The 19,227-nt window shown below is 45.7% G+C and overlaps 1 protein-coding gene across 1 annotated transcript in view; it reads right to left on the bottom strand.

Annotated features, from left to right (window-relative positions):
* Positions 1 to 500: 500 nt before the first annotated feature.
* The window catches only part of gpc3 (glypican 3), a 149,446-nt gene continuing 130,719 nt past the window's right edge, over positions 501 to 19,227 (bottom strand). The window contains exon 8 of the mRNA XM_055034535.1: positions 501 to 3,903. Coding sequence (XP_054890510.1) covers positions 3,734 to 3,903 — 170 coding nt within the window. The 3' untranslated portion in view covers positions 501 to 3,733. The remainder of the gene's footprint in view (positions 3,904 to 19,227) is intronic.

Here is a 19,227-nt window from a genome sequence, read left to right as displayed (position 1 = left end):
TTGATATGACAAATCTGCAGATCTGACTCTCTGCACATCCATCCTACCTTCTCCAGTACAAACAACACGGGAGCTGCTCTTGGTTTTTTGGGGGCGTTTTTGGGCCACACTTCCTTTTAAAATCTCACTTAAATTAAACAAACAATAACATGAAACAGAACTTCCGATTTGTGGCCTAAAAACCCCGAAGAGACCCAGTGATTAAACGCAAACATCAGGGTTTTGAGAAGGCGGCTAGCTGAATGCACACAAGCACACGACTGAGTCGCAGCGTTTCTGCAAGTGTCATTTCAAAACTTGCTTTATGCACAGGGTGAATGGATAAGCGAGGAAGTTATAGCGAAGCGTCACATTCCAAACGGCAGAGAGATGGCAAATCAACACATTTTTATAAACGTGGCACCAACACAAGAACACACACACACCCACACACCCCACACACACACACACACACACACACACACACACACACACACACACACACACACACACACCACACACACACACACACACATCTGTACAACTGTCAGGCTGAGTCACACACTTAAAGCTACCGGATTTACGAAACCAAGCAGACTCTACTTGTAAGAGTGAGGAAGAGAGAAAAAAATAAATAAATAAAACAACCAGTATTCATTTAGTTCATCATATAAACACCCAAACAGGAACGATCAAGAGTTGAAAAGAGATATTTAAAGCACGGCTTCTGAAAGAACAACGTATCTTTATAGGGATAGTGGAGATGTTTCAAACGAGGTTCTGCTGAGAAGTAATGAGTAGTTAATGTCTTATCTTCTTTGGCATCTTCGATCCGGATTAGCTAGTCTAGACGGCTCAAGCTAACGGTTCATTGGAGGAGCTAAGATTTAAACAACGCCTGTCTCAGGAAATAGAGACAGGAAGTGGCGCCACACCAAAGATCTTACTTTATGAAATGTATTGAAATATTTTCTATTAAAGTGGCAGTATCATGCAAGATCAGCTTCTTTTTTTTAGCTTTATAGCATGTCGAAAACAAACATGGGGTGTTGCCTTTATTCCTTCATGCATGTTTGAGAAATCCTTTCATCTCCATAGCAACCATTCAGCTGTGCGAAACGCCGGGGTGGACCTAGCTCCGCCTTCGAGGACGAAGTTCCTCCTCAGAGCTGCGGTTTCCGGCAAACCATCGACTCTCCTACTCAGCTCCTTCAGACTAGCCAGCAGCAGCTAGCAAACACCTGGTGGAACTGAGCATCAGCTGAGCTTCTTCTCGGTGAAACTTTAGTGAAAACATTGCTAAAGGGTCAAATGAGGAGCCACGTTGTCATGACTTCCGGAAGACGGAGTTTCAGAAGGGCAGGAGTTTTTAAAGAGACAGAGACTCAATTTCAAAAAGCTAAATTACAAAGTCAAATTTGTTTTAAGTCGCATTTGATATTTATAGCGTTTTTATAACAACTAAAGGTTCCACACTTGCTTGGTTGTGTTATAAAAATGACACCATGTGCCTGGAAAAGTCATAATACTGTCCATTTAAGAGTAACTATCCAGCAACAATGTGGTTGGAGTTTAGTGAGTCATTCTGGTTTGAACTTCTGGGTTATTTTTTGTTGTCTCTCATTCTTACATTTCAATATTTTGATCACTTTCATTTCTGGTCATGCTTAATGTTTCTGAGGCTTATTTCGTTTCCCTGATCTCACCGTTTCCCCAGTGGATCCATTCCACACCAATTAATCATTTTCCCTCAGCTACTTTAGTCTCTTAACAGATGCAACCCTGCTCCTCCCCCCAACAGTCACTCTTCTTGGTTTCTCTGCTTCCCATTTTAGTCCTCCGCTTGTTGGATTCAACTTTTGATCCCCATGTCTGCCTGTTATTTCTGCCGTGGTTCATTTAATTCTTCTCAGTTTACTGGTATAACTCAGATTCATAACAAATGTCACCTCAAGGCCCTTTAAGAGACCCAACAGACCCAGCTTATTTACAGAGCAACGCAGCCAGTCTGATCCAGTTATGGAATCAAGTTAAGAGTCGTACATCCCAGCTCTAAAAGTGTTTTTAAGTTCAGTTTCTCTGTGAACCTGCCTGAAAAAGTCACAAAGCTCATCAGACAGAACTTGTAGAAGTCCATGTTGGTCGAATCCGGCCCACCACAACTTTTAATGTGGCCCTCTCGACTCGACAGACACATGGATATGAACAGTGCCTTTGGGATAATAAATTGTGGGCTTAAATATTCTTGTATCAGTCAAATCAAAGCAGCTTTTATCTGCAAAGTCCCGAATTTCATCGATCTGCCCCTCCAGTTTGTGACCAACAAGTCACATTTGTTGTCATGCATCAAGAGAAATATTGTAAATGTCTCTAAAGTCATTTCAATTGCAAAAACAAGCAAACAAAAAAATCACAAACAACTGCAAAATGCAGGAGGGAGAGATCAATGTGAAAACATTTCAGTGGTATTTAGTTTTAAGGGAGCGGTATTATGTTTTTTCCAGGTACATTGTGCCTTTTATGGCACAGTCAAGTAACAACTTCATCATCAGTTGTTATGAAAACACTATATGAAATGTGACTAAAAATAAATGTTACTTTCGTAATTTAATGCCTTGAAATCGGATGTCTGTCTCTTTAAAAACTCTTGCTTTTTATGAAACTCTGCCTTCAGGAAGTCATCACAACATGGCTCCTCTATCAACCCTCCAACAACGTTTTTACCAGCGTTGCCCTGAGAAGTCGCTCCTATGACGAGCTCAGCAGACCTCGCGGTTCCACCAGGTGTTTGCTAATTGCTGCAGGCTAGTCTGAAGGAGCCAAGTGGCGGGGGGAGCTCTGTGGGGCTTGGAAACGGTAGCTCTGAAGAGGAACTTTACCTAGAAAAAAGGAGGAGATGGGGCTTCCTGTCCCTTCGTCTGTTTTATACAGCTTATAGCTATGTTTAGCTATAAGCTTGATTCTTTCTTGCATGAAAGAATCAAAGCAACAGATTAGGTACTAACATTATAACATGACGAGAAGCTCAAACAAGTCAGTTTTACACAACCCTGCCCCATTAAGAAGTACTTATCAAAGGCAGAAGCAGCTACTTATTAATATTTTCAGAGTTTTTTTTATTGGACTTTATCAATACACTCTGGCACAGTTCTGGCCCTTTAAAAACAGTCGTGAACCAATTGTTAGTTTCTGCCTGGATCAACCAATTCGAGTTAAACGCAGATCGATTCCTGCTGCAGGTAAGACATTTACGGCACACTAAGCATTCAGCAGAACCTCGTTTGCAGACGATTCTGGACTTTCCCTGGAAGTAAAAGGTGATTCCCTATCAGCCGTCGGGTCCAGTGCTGGAAGATGGCGGCGGCTGACGCTCGGTCTGTCCAGCCGGGCCACCAGTCGGTACAGACAGAGTGGTCGCACTTATTTACATGTCCACAGTTTAATAAATAATCGGCTTCTCTCCTGCCTTGTTGCTATGGAGACAAAGTCAGTACGTGAAGCCAGAGAGTACAAAAAAGTAAAGTTTGCCAGCTGGAGGTTTTCTTATTTACAAGACGGGGTATGGAGTGTGCTTGATGTTTGTCGGCCAAATTTGAAAGAAGGAAAACTATTGTTAGAGTAGGAGGGGGGCAGAAGAAGGGTTTTGGTTGTTAATGATGGGGCCGTCGGTGTTTCACAGGTCCAAAAGATTCGTCACCTTCTACGTGTTTGTAAGGAATTTGTAGCTAAAACGGAGGGCAGAAGGCCTGGTCCGTCAGTGGCGCCAAAGCGTGAGGAGAGCGAGCGTCGTCGGCAGCACGGGGACCAGGCCGCTCCTCGGCAACGGAGCCGCAGGTGACGGGGCCCCTCCCATCCCGGCGGTGGCCAGCCGAGGGGTCAGCAGCTGCTCCTGGAAGGTGAAGTCGTCCAGGTTGTCGGCGAGGTCTGGAGGGAGGCAGAGAGAGAAAGACAAAAGTGAGCCGCCTAGGAGATGATGAAGAACGAGAAACATGAGGGGGACGGAGAACGGAGATGGGAAAAGACACAGCCGACCGCCTCGCTGCTCCGCGATGATGCCTTGCGCAGCTGTAAAAACATCGCCACATCGGGACAAACCGGACCTCCCTCCCTGCCGCTCCTGCGTCTTACCAGATGTTAAATGCTGTCGTTGTGGACGCACGTCGAACCACGATGTTTTAGTGGAAGATACTACCGAAACGGGGGGGACCTGAAGGGTGCATCTGCTGAAAACAGAGGAAGAAACCCCCCACAGAGGCTGCATGAAGTCATGTCTCAGACTCAGGAGGAAAAAAAAAAAAAAAAGCATCCAGAAACGTTTGACTGATGCGTGCCATCTGTGTCTCACTGAAACGTGGGGGGAATTATCTTTTATGACGCAACAGATGCTCTTCGCTGAAACGACCGATTTGTGGGACGGTGCTGACTTGGGGAGAGAGTAACTCGCAGCACTTTGAACAACGGGTAACGCTGCGTGCGTTTTCGGTGGCTCAGCGGAGGATGATTTGTGGCGTTCAGAAATAGCTGAGATGGTATTTACGACGGCTACAAACGCTGTTTCCTCAGGTCTCGGTTTAAACCCGTGGGGCCGTAAAACGGCATGTTTCCGTCTGCGAGAGTGGCAACGCGGCGAACACTAAACCATGTTTAGGGAGCGTCGCACCAAGACGCTCTGTCAAGATACCTGCTGTTTTTAAATGGACGGCTTTGGGATGATCAGTCTGAAAGGCCTTTTGGACTAAAATGCAGTTAAAACATGTTTACACATAAACAACATTAACCACAACTTAAAGTTTGATTGCCGGAATACTGGGAGAAACACACTTCTGAGGGGATTCTTTATAAACTTTCTTATATAGGTCACGTTTCCAAAAGGTAAAACTGACGTCCCTAATCCCTTTTGCAAAGTATAATCAGATTTATTTACGTTGGTTTATTTGGCTTCTTCATCTCTGAGCCGCTTTTTTGTCGAAAACGGAATAACAGAAACTCTTACCAAGTATTTCGTCTAGTTTCTAGTGGAAATAATCTTAGCACACATGAAGTAAGACAAAACTAACTTGCAACATGAGCTCGTTTTTAGTCAATAATTCCTTAACATAAATTTTAAAAAGTACTAGATTCACAGTCAGATTATTTCATTTATTCCAAGATATTTTCCTGATGTTGTTGGTTCAATTAATCTGCCAGCGGAACTCGATCGCTTTCATCAATATTGAGGAATTGTTTACTAAAACCAAACTCTCATAACTTGCTGAAAAGTTACTTTTAAGTTAGTTTGGTCTCATTTCAAATGTGGTGAGATATTTGCACCAGAAGCTAATGGAGACACTTGGTAAGTTTTAGTGTTCAGGACTTGTTCCACTGAGGATCGTGATCAAGTTACCAGCTTAAATCAGCTTAAAAAGACATTTTGCTTTAGCTCTGCGATTAATTAACCCCTCTCCCCTCTCAAGACTTAAAACCTAAAACTATTAGGACTAATTTTGGGAACGTGTTAATGACCAGATCATTTCTGACGTGTTCTGATTCAGAAACTAAGGGATCCATAATAATTTCTTTTGGCCGTGGAAGAGATAACCTGAAATTGAACTGGGTTTGTGGCATTAAACTAGAACCGGGTAAAGTTGGGTCTGTCAAGAGAAAACCCAGTATAAGGTTTGTTCAGTATGGCTGAGTGCTTCTGAGGAGAAGCTTCATATATTTTTCTCTGACTCCTCTTCGGCTCCTTTGAAGGGGAGAAATGTGAGAAATGTTCTGGTCCCAGTGTGGCCAATGGGAGAGCAAAACAAACAGAGAAACACGCTTCTCTCTCTCTTATCATCTCCAGGTAATTCTTGCTTTCATCTTATAAAAGAAAACGCTGAGATTCCTTGTAAATTAGTGGCTAAATAAATTTGGGGGAATTTTGAATTTTTCTAAATTTGGAAGCAGAGTCAGTGGAAACATTGATGATAATCTGCCGGTTTGATGGATGGTATGATATGTGGATGGTTGCAAATGGCCGCCACGGACACAGGAAGTGGACGATTTTGCTAATGCTATGAATTACTAGGAAAAAAAAGAAAGGAAAACAAAAGGAGAACCTTGACTTTCCCTATAAATCTTTTGTTTCTCTCTTGGTTTCCCTTCTCTTCAGCAGCAGTAGCAGCTTCTTGGACACCTGCTGCTCTCTTCTCTCTTACTGCCGTCTTGCTTTGCATCCACAGCTGTTTCCTTACTGACACTCAGCAGGTCCTCCTGCCTGTGAGTGTGTCTGAGCGTGTGCGTGAGTGTGTGTGCGTGTGTGTGTGTGTGTGTGTGTGTGTGTGTGTGTGTGTGCTATCTTGTCTCGCAGATAGCAGTGAGAGACTCAAATGAAAGAAGCGAGTTATGAGTGCAGGCCAGAAGGATATCAGAACGGCAGGTATGAGGCGCGGCATCCAGAAACACGCTGACAATATCTTTTTTTCTTGTTTTGCAAATATTTAGGTTTTTCTTTATTTTCAAACCTAAAAACACAAATAAAATGGGGTATCTTCGCAAATTAACATATTTTCTAAAGTAGTATTCTAATATTTATTTTCTAAGGCCTTTAACATTTGGGGCTCTAAACAAGTCTTAATCAGCTGGACTGGAGGTAAACATGGCTCTTAGGATTGCAAAGGTCGCAGACTCTTGACCTGAACTGGTTTCCATGGTTACTGTCCTGCTGGTCCCAAGTCCTCCGTAGTCTCTCGTGAGTTTTGTGTTAATTTTTCAACCAGACAACGTGTTTTGACTACTCAGCCTTGAGTGCAATTGCTGGATCCTCTACCCACTGCTTCACAAGCTTGTTTAATAGCCAATGCAGTTTTCATTACAGTTTCTCATATTGAAAGAAATCCAGCAGAAAACATATTCTTTTTCTGATTTTATTATTTTGTCATTTTTATTTATATCAAATACTTTCATTTTGGGCCGTCTGATGATGTAACTTTTCAATATGAAATGACTGAGCAAACTGTTTCCTCAATACTGTTTTACTCTCCCTTGAGTACAATTGTCAAAGTATTATGAAATATATGTTTTTTCGGCTTTAAATCATGTTACAATGTTATTACCTAATCAAAAACACGCCTGGAGTATTGCCTTGACTCTTTAACGCATGTCTCAGAAATCCCTTAATCACCATGGCAACCACTCAGCTGTGCTCCGCCTTCGAGGGGACGCGCCCACTCAGCTCCTACAGACTAGCCAGCAGAAATTAGCAAACACCTGGAAGACTCTACTGACCTCACCAGCTACTTCTCAGTGAAACGCTGGTAAAAATGGGGTTAAAGGGTTAATGGTGGAGAAATGCTGTGACGACTTCCTGAAGGCGGAGCTCCAGAGAAAGCAGGAAGCAGAGGCCCAACTTAAAGGCATTAGATTACAAATTCAAATTTGTTTTAAGTCATATTTAATACAGACAGCATTTTTATGACAACTGAAGTTTGTGCTGTAAAGTGATTCCATGTGGCTGAAAAATGCATCATCTTGCCCCTTTAATAAATGAGGTAAAGAATTTAGGAAGTGTGAATCCCTTCGTAGGACTCTGTGACTCTCCGAGTTCGTACAGTCTGTGTTAATCTGCGGAGATGTCAAACTAAAGCTGACCAAAGGGAGCAGTTAGGAGTCTGTGAAAAAGCTTCGCTCTGGTAGAGACACGGAGCGTGAGGCCCTTTGCCTCACGCTGTCCGTCGCCCTGAGGCCTCTGCACCGCCAGGCTCCGTCCTAAATAGAGGAACGAGGCAAATAAATAAACCTCCGAAAGCTCCAAACTGCATCTCCCACGAATTCATCCGCAGTTACGACATCTTTTGAGCCCGAAGGACAATTAACTTTGTCCCCCCGCCCCCGCCGTGTCCCCTGACATGGCAGTGGGCAGACATTCTCTGGGGCTCTGAAAGGGCGATTTGTCACTTTCGACAGCGGCACACTGTACCGCCGAGCCAATTAAGCTCAAGGTGCAATTCGATACAGCTTTTATACACAGTGTGGATAAGGGGCAGGGCGGGGAGCCGAGGAGCGGGGCGCGCCTGCATTTGTGTGCGGATGATTGAGTGGGGTGGATGTGCCCGTTCCAGCGAGCGCTGTGTGAAAAAGCGAGAGACAGAGTGGAAGGACATTGTTCCCGCTGTTGCTGCTGCTTTGCAGCGGCAATAATGTGAAGGGAAAGAAAAAGAAGAAGGAATGAGCCTTCGTTTCTGAGAAAGAGAGAGAAAAAAAAATCCCAGGGAGTGAGAGAGGGTCTTTCTCTCTAGTTTAAACACACGGACGTGAGTGGCACCACAGAGGGGCCTTGTTCCACAGGATTTTAAAAGCAACCCAGTTGGGACTGAGCTCTGTGCAACCCAGATCCCTGCACAGTGCTATACGCCAGGCTGGGACTAATAATATCCTGGTATAATTAGTGACCAACACCTGTGGCTGTGTTTCTAGACCTAAATGCATTCGGGCTGGGAGTGAATCACACAGACACGAAAACAAAAACAAACGACAGACACAGAAAGAAGTCGTCCAGATTCACGTTCCTCTGGTTCTGGTTTTCCTTTTATGGCCTTGTTGGGAGGAGTGACAATTAGACACAGTATTTACATGCCTCACATTTTTTTGCATTTGTCACGTTACAACCGCAAACTTGTTATCAGATAGAGCTAAACAGGGTAATGATTTTCATCCTCTTCACGGGGAGTTTCAATTACTTCCCTCCGGTCGGAGATTTTTAGTCCCTAAATGTAGAACAAGGCAGATTTAAAGAGGCAGTATCATGCGTTTTCCAGGCACAATACTGAAAATTACAGTCTACTCTGACCTCACAGAGTAGGCGTGCCCAGATTCTTGACGGTAGCGATCAAGAGACGACGCTACCGTCACTTGTTGTAAAAATGACATGGATGTCAAATATGACTTAAATAAAAATTTTCTGTGTAATTTAACTCCTTCAAGTTGGGACTCTGTCTCTTTAAGAAACATCTGCTCGTTCTGAAACTCTGCTTTCAGGGAGTCATCACAACATGGCTCCCCTATTAACCGCTGAACAACGTATCATACTGAGAAGTAGCTCCCATAATGAGCTCAGCTGATAAACAGTTCCATCAGGTGATTGCTAATTGCTGCTGGCTAGTCTGAAGGAGCTGAGTGGGGGAGTTGAGGTTGTGGGCTACTCTGTGATGCGGAAGCTCAGCTTTGAAACTGCAGCTCCTAGGAGGAGTTGCGCCTCAAAGGCGGCACTAAGTCAATGAAGACATAAAATCCCAATAAAACACGCTAAGGAGCGCGGTTGTTCCCGTCCTGTGCGTGACTAATGTGAGCCCTGTAAGGTCCCTTCAGGTTTTCAGGAGGACACAGCCCTCCTGCGGCGCATCCATTCAGATCTTACACTTTCAGACCCCCTCACACTGCAAAAGGGACACCACCTAGCTGGAGCATCCCCGCTAGTTCCACCCTGGCTTCAGGAGCTCGAGTTACGACCGAGGCGAAGGGTCAACGGTCCAACCATTGACTGGTAGCGGCATGAATGAGAAGGCCTGGTACTCGCACGCAAGCCAACAACCGCGGCCGCATTCAAGCTTTAAATTTATGTTGTCTTTAGTGACCAGTTCCTGTCGAGAACAGAATGCGTGCAGACACCGCGGGTCTCTTAAGGCTGGGAGCGGATGTTTGTTTGGATCACCCTGACAGGTCAAACAGAGGCTGGAGTGCAAGTCCCATGTGTGTCGCAGTGGCTTTCTGTCTGTCTGACAGAGCAGCAGAGGGAGGGCAGAGGGGCGGAGAGAGTCTGGAGTTTGGTTTTCAGCGGACGCCCGCGGCTCGCCGTTTACAGTTGTCACAACAAGCAAACTATGCGGGGAAAAAAGGTGAAGATTACATGTTCCGGAATCGATCCGACGCAGTCTGGACACATGTTGACTGAGTTTGACTTTGTAGAGAAGGCGCACCTTGATAGCTGGTTGACACATTGCTACAAGCCCTTTGGAGAGAGTGCAGCTTCACGGTGCTGTACAGTTTATTCAGCACATGTGTGCTGCACGCAAACTCCTTTTTAGGGTCAGATAAGTATGTGGAATGTTCAGTCTCCAAACACAGGTGCTTCTTATGAAACGGGAGAGATGGTTTAGATTGCCGCTGCATTGGCAGACCGTGTGTTCACATAGCACACCTAAAGCAGTCGAATTTGATTTAGGCCCTCGAGGCTGGACAGCTTACATTATGGTTCCTGAAGTAAAGCAAATATTTTATCAGTTTGGGTCGGTTCTGCGGCGCAAAGGTTTGAATGGATTTTGGACTCAGCACATTTGGGGGGGGAAAAACCCAAAACAAAGGGTCTTGTGTGCAGTTCCTGGCCCAGAGCCACCAAGAAATGTAAAAAAATAAAATAAAATCAATTACATGACTGACCAAATCTGCAAATGACAAAATCTGACTTTGGTTTCCTCAGAGAAGCTGCGTTTCCATTGAGCGTAAAAATTGCACAAATTGGAATTGTGAACATAAATTAACCTGATGGAAACATGCCAATTTCGGAAAAACTCACTTTTTACGATACAACATTTTTTTGGCTTTACTAAAATTGTTTCACAAAACTGTAATGGAAACACCAGATCCACATCAGACGAGCCATGTGATCAACAAACGTTTGTGAAAATTGGCGGCAAAGACAACAGGAAGTGGGAGGATTATGATGGCGTGGCGAGGCCTGTCACAATAGCCAATAAACTGATTAATCGCATAATGAATTGAAACTAGCTCAATAATTCCCATTTGCATGATTTATTGCTTTTTGTCCAAATTTGGTCGAAAACTTATGTCATCCAGTTTTTGACAGAAAACCAAAAACTGGCCCGTTTTTGAAAGACAATTTCGTTTACACAGACTTTATAATTCAATTTATTTATATTTAAAATGTCTTCCAGTTCCAGTGTTAAATGTTCATTTGAATATAAAATGTATTAATCTTTGAGATTGTTAATATAATTACTATCATATCACTTTTAAATTGTCCCAAAACAAAATTATCGTTTATCGCAATAACTTCTGGGACGATTTATTGTGACAGGCCTACTCATGGCATACTTTTTCAGGACTTATAACAATAAACTTATTCATATGTGATTTGAATTGCATTTCTTATTTAATGAAAACCCCAAACTTGTAAAGCATTCAACACAGTTCCGCGCACATTTGCGATGGGAATGCAGCTGCTGATCGTCGGCCGGTTTGTCATGTTGCATAAACAGTGCGGAGCCGCTGCTCATCGACAGACTGGAGCTAGATGCCTTTGTCTGGGTGGGGGGAGATGACAGTCTGCCTCCAGACCAACAGGCCGACCACAGGGGCGCACGGAGAGGCTGGGAATGTCGAGCCAAGACAAACGAGACGGCCGCAGGAGGCCCTGCCCCGGGCCTTTAAAAGCAGCGGCGCTCCCTGAGCCGCTCCTGCTTCCCCGGCGCTCGCTGTTATTCCAGGCTGAGGGACACTCCCATGGAGAGCGCCAGAATGTGAGACGGGGGGAGACGTCATGGCGCAGACTGCTGCGGATGTAAAGACACAATAACGTCTGGATGTCTTTTAAACTGGCGTGGAGAGAAAGTGCAGCGCAGTCTAATGGGACTGACACCTGTTAAACGTGTTCCAGTCGAGTCTAGTTTCTGTGCTTCAGCGGCTGAAACCAACTCTGACACAAGCAAGAAACATCACATTTTGTTCAATTCTACTACCAAAATCATCAGGCAAATTAGCCTCTAGTATACTGATCAGTTCAGGGGAATTCACAATAAGCCTTTCCTCACTGAGTTTTCGCGAGCCTCTTGAATGCTTCCATAAATGATATGTTGTCCTTTGCTACCAGTTTAGGTTGACCAGAATATCTGCAGGTTCCAGCAAGTCAAACTTTTAAGGACATTTTAGTGCCACCTTGAAACAAACTATTAATAACCGGGATGGTTGGGGGATCATGCTGTATTACAATCAAGCAAAGCATTTATTGTGAAATTTCTGGCGTCTGTGGTTGGCTCTCAGCAGTGGGTTTGTGCTTCTCACACTGCATGACTCTCCATGGTGATGACCCCTGTAACCCCAAGCTTAAGCATTTAGTCGTATTTCTTTTTTTTTTTTTTTTTTTACAGAATGCATCGTAGCCTTAGACTGGTTGGCAACAGAAGTGAGCCAGTGGCAGAAACGTTTGTCGTCTGGCCGACTGACGATGATTTTACACAAACCCACGTGTGAGACAACAAACCTGCTGGACTGCGCTTGATTGTGATCCGGCATGATCCCCCAACCAACCCTGTTATTAATAACTTGGTTCAAGGTGGCATTAAAATGTTCTTAAAAGTCTTAAATTTGACGATTAGCAGTTGGGTGATTACAGATGCGTGACTTTAAGATCTTTTACAGACGTGCGGACACCATGTTGACGGCCATGTCAACTTTCCACTTGTGCCTGTGCTTCCTATTTTCAGGCGACGTATCGATCAATGCTTGGTCAGTCGCCCAAAGCTTGGAAACAGAGGCCGACCCTGCGTTCAGCTCGTGGCGCTCCTCGGTCTTCATGAGGATGTTTGTTCTCTAACAAAGCTTCGAGGCCTTCACGGAACACCTGGATCTACGCCCAGATTGAACCACACTAGTTACTAACAACGCTGCTTCTGGACGCCATCTGCTCTGGGTTTTGTTAGGGAGCAAATGGAGCTTAATAAAAATGCCTGTGAATCCTTAGGCACGCTCAAAAACCGTGTATCATTTTACTTCTACTTTACAGTTATGAGCTACTTTGTGTTGGTCTATCCCGTAAAAATCGCAATAAAACACACTGAGGTTTGTGGTTGTAACATGACAATATCGGGAGAGTTTGCAGGGGTGTGGACACTCCAGCAAGACACAGTAAGTGGAATCAGAAGACAAGTTCAGAAAAAAAACAAAAAAGCAGATAGAAATCAGCAGGAGTCTAACTCCAAACCCCACGTCTCATGCCGTGGTTAGCTCTGATATGACTGGAATACAAGTCATCACAAAGACTCTTTGTGGCTTGTGGAGAAAATGCAAGTCAAGATCCATTAGTTATATTGCATTGGTGAGGGAATAAACAGCACCCTGCACTCACTGACCTCGCCGTGCACTGTCCAAATTACATTGACTTCAATGTATTTTTAGTCTCCACTTCCAGTTAAGGGCTCACACCATCATAAATAGGAGAACGGGCCCGAGGCGGAGGAGAAGCTCGGAACAGACACATAAATTTTCGCCGCAAATTCCTCACGGTAGCAAAGCTGCGATGGTGGAAAAAGGCGCGCACGGCTGAGCGAAGTAAAAACCATAACAAATCACACACACAAAGAGTTGATTCTGTCCTGAGGGGAAGCAGCGTGTTCAGGGTGGGGCGCGGTACAGCGCCCTGCGAGGAGCTGAGGTTAAGGCTCCCTGGAGGGTCAGAGGTTGGCGGGGAGCCCTGTCTCCGTGTCACGACACACCGGACAGTGACGGCTCTTATCAGCGCCAGAGACATTCTTCGGACGCTGCCTTTATCTTCTTGCGACTAAAGACCTGACGCACGTGTTTCCATTCTCCTCCCGGCTCCTGAGGTCAGTCCAGTTAAGGAGACGAAGCTGGCACATTGAGATGGATTCGTAGTGGAAATTTTCCAACCAATGAGCGGCAAATCCCCCCCACATTCCTGCAGCAGAGTGGGAGCGAAGGCACATGCGACAATTTGACCACACACTGAGGTTCTTCTGTGCAGTTTCACTATCTGCCTCAGCCACTTTCTAGTGGTTCACTTGTGGCTCCCTTTGGCAGTTCAGAGCCAATCGACAGAGAGACTCCTGCGATGTTCGCAGAGTCTTTGGGTTGCTTTCAAGAACGGTGCGGAAAACCGAGCCAAAGCGGGCCAGAGGAAAGGGGACGGAGAGCAGGGGAAAAAAAAAAAAAAAAACGAACAGAAGGAGAATTTAAGATGCAGGTGAGAGCGGAGGGTCAACACGAGAAACGCAAACCGCTGAAAGCCTGGACCAAACTTTTAGGACGTTTCCACAAAATGGCTTCTGTGTGTCCCTGTGGCGGCCAGCGGGCCTCCAGAATGGCCCCGCTGTGTGCGGAGTGTTTGTGGACTGCGGCGGAGCTGATGGACACGACCCAGGAACGGGCCTGGAATCAATTTACTGCATCCAAAAAGTGCCTGTGAATGTAAATAAAGCTCTTGAGCAAACAAAGTCGCAAACATAGGGGGAGGAAAAAAAAGTATGGTGCTTAGAAAAGGAACCAACTACTGGTGGGCCCCCGAGCCCATCGCATGTACTATGAGAACCGAGTCAAGTCTGCGCTCGTATCCACAGAAATTAAAACCAAGGGTCCTCTTCCTGCCTTCGGGATAATCTTAAGGGTTTTATCTCTGGACCGATTAGTAAAGCTTCAGGGTGAAAGAGCATTAAGGGTCCAATAAGAGGATAATTTCATCCATTCACTCCTCTCCTCCCTCCTTTTTCCTCTCTTCACCCCTCTCTCCCCCCATCTTCCACTCCACTGTCACCCCACTCAGACGCAGAGCTGGGAACGCTCCTGGGTTGCTTCAGTGAGAGCGAGATGAGAGGCTGCAGATCCAACTCGCCGTGCCTGTTTACACAGATGGCAGCCGGCTACATCATTTTTGCGAGAGGCGTGGAAGCAGAGGAAAAGGAGGGGGACTGGCTGAATTTAAACAGGCTGTTCAGAAGCTACAGCAGGGATGGTCACTGAGAATGCTGGGTCAGAACCTTTCCAGTGGGTTACACATCATCAACCACTGGAAGAAATAAAAACAAAACTGCTAAGCTGCCCTACAAACTCTACATTTTACAACTTTTCAATCTGAAACAAGGTTTCCTAAACTGCGGCGTAAGTATCAATGCTGGTTGGGTCATGTTCAGTGATACCAAGTCATCTACCACAAGGTAAATAAAAAGCTAACTAGCTCCAGAGTTAGCCGGCTACGGCCAAAACGACGAGGTGGTGAAGCAATGCCTCATCGTTCAGAAGGAAACTTTATTCTACTTCAGGTAGAGGAACGGTCACAGATGGGAACGTCACAGAACCTCCTGTCAAAAATATGCAGCTATCCCTTTACATTGTCACCCATGTAAAGCGTGGGACGATCATTCCCATTTAGGTGAACGATGGACACAGAAGTTGAACGTGGATCTATTGTGCAGCCCCATGAGGGCACCCGCATCCGGATTCTTCCTCCTCAGACACCTGCAGTCACATCTGGATTGTCTGAGCCTCTCTCCCTTTGGTGAGGCCTCACCTGCAGCACACAAGCTGTAGCCGGCTGCCACGTGTCTCCTGGAGCAACGTCCACCGAGCTTTGTGTCTCTGGGAAACCAGACAGAGCTGAAAAACTGCAGGAGCGAACGTCCATGTTCCGCTGATACCAACAGCGTGAATTATGGCCGCGTTGATGAAGACATGTGGCGAACATTAGGGTGCGGGACCGGCGCCCGGTGACTCACCTATCCCATCAGGTGCAGTGGGGGTCAGGGGTGACAGCTGCAGCTAATTAACATACCAGCTTCCCGTACTGGCAGCGTGGTAATTCCACCCACATACGGAGCGAGGAATGTTTAGGTTTTCCCAGTGTAACAACCTTTGCAGCGTATCAAAGGTGTTTTTGTCTCGTTCTGTTCTATCCCTGCGTTCTTTCATCGCCTCCCTCTTTCCTTCTGCGCCTTTGTTCCAGCCTGAAAAAAAAAGAAAAATTAAAAAAATCTGAAAGGTGAGCCTGGCCCTGCCTCTCATCATGAGGTATGTGTTTCACATAACGGGAATATTTCCATTTTGGGTTTCACTGACCGCTGGGAGCTGATTAAAAAAAAAACCCAAGAAGCTCCGGGTCGCCGAAAAGAAGCGTTGCTTCAGTGACCGAACGTCTGAGCAAAGAGAGCAGAACAGCAGCTCTGTTCACTTGTCAGAGTGGAAGCTGGGAATCAAAGTTTCACTCCAGCACATACAGTTTCTTTAACATTCTCGCAAAGGGCCAAAAAATCAGATAACCCCACACCCCCTCTCTCTCCGCACGCAGTTACTTCCCCAGGAGTTGTTCTATGATCCCTGAAGTGACTTTGCCCACAATCTTGGCGATCTCACGCCGGTTCATCTCACCTGGAAACGAATGATTAATGTGACCACCACAAAGACGGATCAATTTAAATCCAATTTCAGCCTAATGTATCATCAAAGTTTCTGAAGCAGCAGCACGTCTCTGATCTGACAGCAGGACAGCTGGGGAAGACGACCTATGAAGAGAGAGAGAAATCTTTGTTTTGTTTTATTTTTCGGTGGGGATGGTGGCGTGCTCTCTTGCTCTCCGCAGAGGCGGTGCAGTCGGGGAGCAGGTGTGCATGAAAGCACAGAAACACAGGTGAGCCCTTATCAGAGGCACGTGGAATCCAAGATTAATGGATTTAGGGGAAGAAAATGGAGTCCAGAGCACTGCCAATACATTACTCTGTGGAGAGTAATGTGGGGATCTGGAAATAGCCACCCAACGCTAAAGTTGGAAAAGGAGTCAGCTGACATTACATCAGCTTGTTTGAAACAACGTGCAAGCGACAATCCGTGTAAATCATCTGACTGTGTCCGTGGCGATTTGACTCCGTCACACGGGCGAAACAAATGATTGATTTTAGCAGATCTAACAGAGGTCAGCAAACTCTAAAAACTTCAGCCAGTATGTTTGATGTGTGTTGTAGAAGAGTCCATATTATATTTGATCAAATTATAAACCACAATCTGACGTTTTTTGGGGATTGTATTCGATAGAGCTACATAAAGTAGCGTAAAAAAGAAACGTTCAAAGGAAAATTATTTATTTTTTTTTTTTGTGGTTGTTGTACCACTGAGTCAATATGTTATGGTTTATGTCACTACCAGCTACTGACTGAAATGTTTTGCACAAGCTTGCAAAATACCCCAGGATCCCTCAGATTGGACGGAGATCGTCTGGACGTTAAATTTTCAAGTCTTGCCACATATTCTTGTCAAAATGTATGTCTGGATTTTGACAGGACCATTTTCATACATGAATATGGTCTGATCTCAACCAGGGGTCTGCAAGCTGTACAGCCCAAATGGCCATTTGTTCCCTCAGCAGAACAAAAAATTAAAAATAACAAACAAACAAAAAAACCTGTTGAGGATAGAAACAAAGCAAGTAGGATGCAGAAGTTCACTAGACTGTGACAATTGAAGCGCATGTGGGCGTGGCTCCACGCTGCTGCGCTCCTGTCAATCACACATCCCAGATGATTTGCACTCTGGGGTCACAACGAGCGGCAACATGGAGCTGGAAAACGCTGAACAAAAGCTAGAAGTTACACTGCTTGCAGAAACGGTGGTCTGAAAACAAAAAGCGGTAAAATCTCAGTAGGGTTAAACTTCTGCCTCCGGTCCATAATTGAAGCTAACTAGTCGGATCGGGTTCAGACACAACGCCTGTGGGTTCGGGCCGGGTCGGATTCTTTTAGGCTTCATCTAAAATATGTTCCAGACTCATTGATTTCAAAAATTACATACATTTTCTCATTTAAAGCAACTTCTGAAGAAACGTTTTATATGCAACTTTTTTATGCATACTTTAAGGAAAACATCTTATGCCATCTGTGTCTGAACCATCAGGAAGTGTGTGGCTGGAAGGAACTGAAACTGTAATACTTTTCATTTTGACCAACAAATAACAAACAAACAAAAAAAAACAACAACAAACAAAAGCTTAGCCCATTTTATTATAGGAAGGTTGAAAAAAATCAGTAAACAAAAGGCTTTCTTGCGAAACACAGAAAAAGCTAAAACGGTGTGAGACGCAGCTCAGCGCCTGACTGCAGGTCTCTCTTTAGGGGCTGTTGCTGCACGGGGGGTCCCCCGTCCTGGAATAGCTGCACTGGCCTGGAATCTGTGGAGAATGTTTAACCGGGCGCTCCGATTGGTCGGCGGGGGAAGCACGTGTGCATCTGTGTGTGAATGTGTGAGCGGGGTCAGTTATGAGACGCTCATGGCCGAGGGGAGATCAATCATCGCGCCTGTTTGGGAACAAGGTCGGTGTGGTCAGCAGGTTGACAAGGAAGCTGTGTCGGGGTCCCAGCCATGTGTCCGTCCTGTCTGCACCTTGTTGTTGTGGCTTCCACCACCTTTTCCCTCCTTCCCCAACTCCAGCATGTAAAACACGTGTGTGTGTGTGTGTGTGTGTGTGTGTGTGTGTGCGTGCGTGCGTGCGTGCGTGCGTGCGTGTGTGTGTGTGTGTGTGTGTGCGTGCGGGGGTTTTGTGAAACCAGATCCGGCTCGTCCATCTCAGAGGAGCGGAGCACAGACAGGGAGCCCATTAGGCCTCATGCTCTACAGGTTGACCTTTGAACTCCAGCCCCCGCCCGTTTTGACCAAAAGGGAACCGAGCGAGGTCAGCGTTTTTGTGCCAAGTCATCGCAAGCTATCGGCCACGGTCTCTGCCAGCGAGCGGGGTGGACTGCTCAGGGTCTGCAGAGCGGCTCACGAGAGCCACGCACAAAACGGGCTCGATTCACGGCTCTCACAAGAGATCAGATCAGAGCCTAAAGCGGAGCTTTAGACCTGTAAGTCAAGGCAGGCGGTGTGGTGACTCCGCGCCGAGGCCAGCAGCGACGCGAGACAGGGCGTCGGACTCTCACGGCCTTCTGGGTGAACCCTCGGTTCCTCTCCCTCCGCCCCCGACCCGACGCTCCCGGGCCTGGCAGACCCAAACCGTCGCCACTGGAGGAGCACTCCCACTGCTCAGCTGCTCTGGATTCATGTCGGCAAATCGAACTCACTCCTTTCATCTTCTGGGTTCATCTTCTTTCTTGCAGCAGTTCAAACCTTTTTTATTGTTGTTATTATCTACAGCTGAAAACGGGACAGATAGACGACGCGCAAAAAGTGGCAGCACTTTTATATCTGAAAGTTGACAGCACAGGGGGAGGATTATGCGTTTTCCAGACCGTAAAGAAATAATCATGATAAAAAATTATCTCTCGTTGTGCTGACATTTAGAAAACAGAGATAATTTCAGGACTTGAAACTTAAAACAAGAACCTGATTTCACCTCAGACTGCGAGGAAACAGCCGACCGTGTCGTAACTATGAATCCAATTTCCGATAAATGAGTGCGACGGTTCAACACATCGCCTCCAAACCAATATTATCACCTATCGCGATAACTCCTTGTTGCCGTCCAGCGTATTCTGTCGTCATGGCGGTGCCTTTAGTGCG

Source organism: Poeciliopsis prolifica, unplaced genomic scaffold, assembly GCF_027474105.1.
Source record: "Poeciliopsis prolifica strain line A6 unplaced genomic scaffold, Auburn_PproV2 SCAFFOLD009, whole genome shotgun sequence".
NCBI lineage: Eukaryota > Metazoa > Chordata > Actinopteri > Cyprinodontiformes > Poeciliidae > Poeciliopsis > Poeciliopsis prolifica.
The sequence above is the reverse complement of the archived record's forward strand: the minus strand, read 5'-3'. Positions and strand labels throughout refer to the sequence as shown.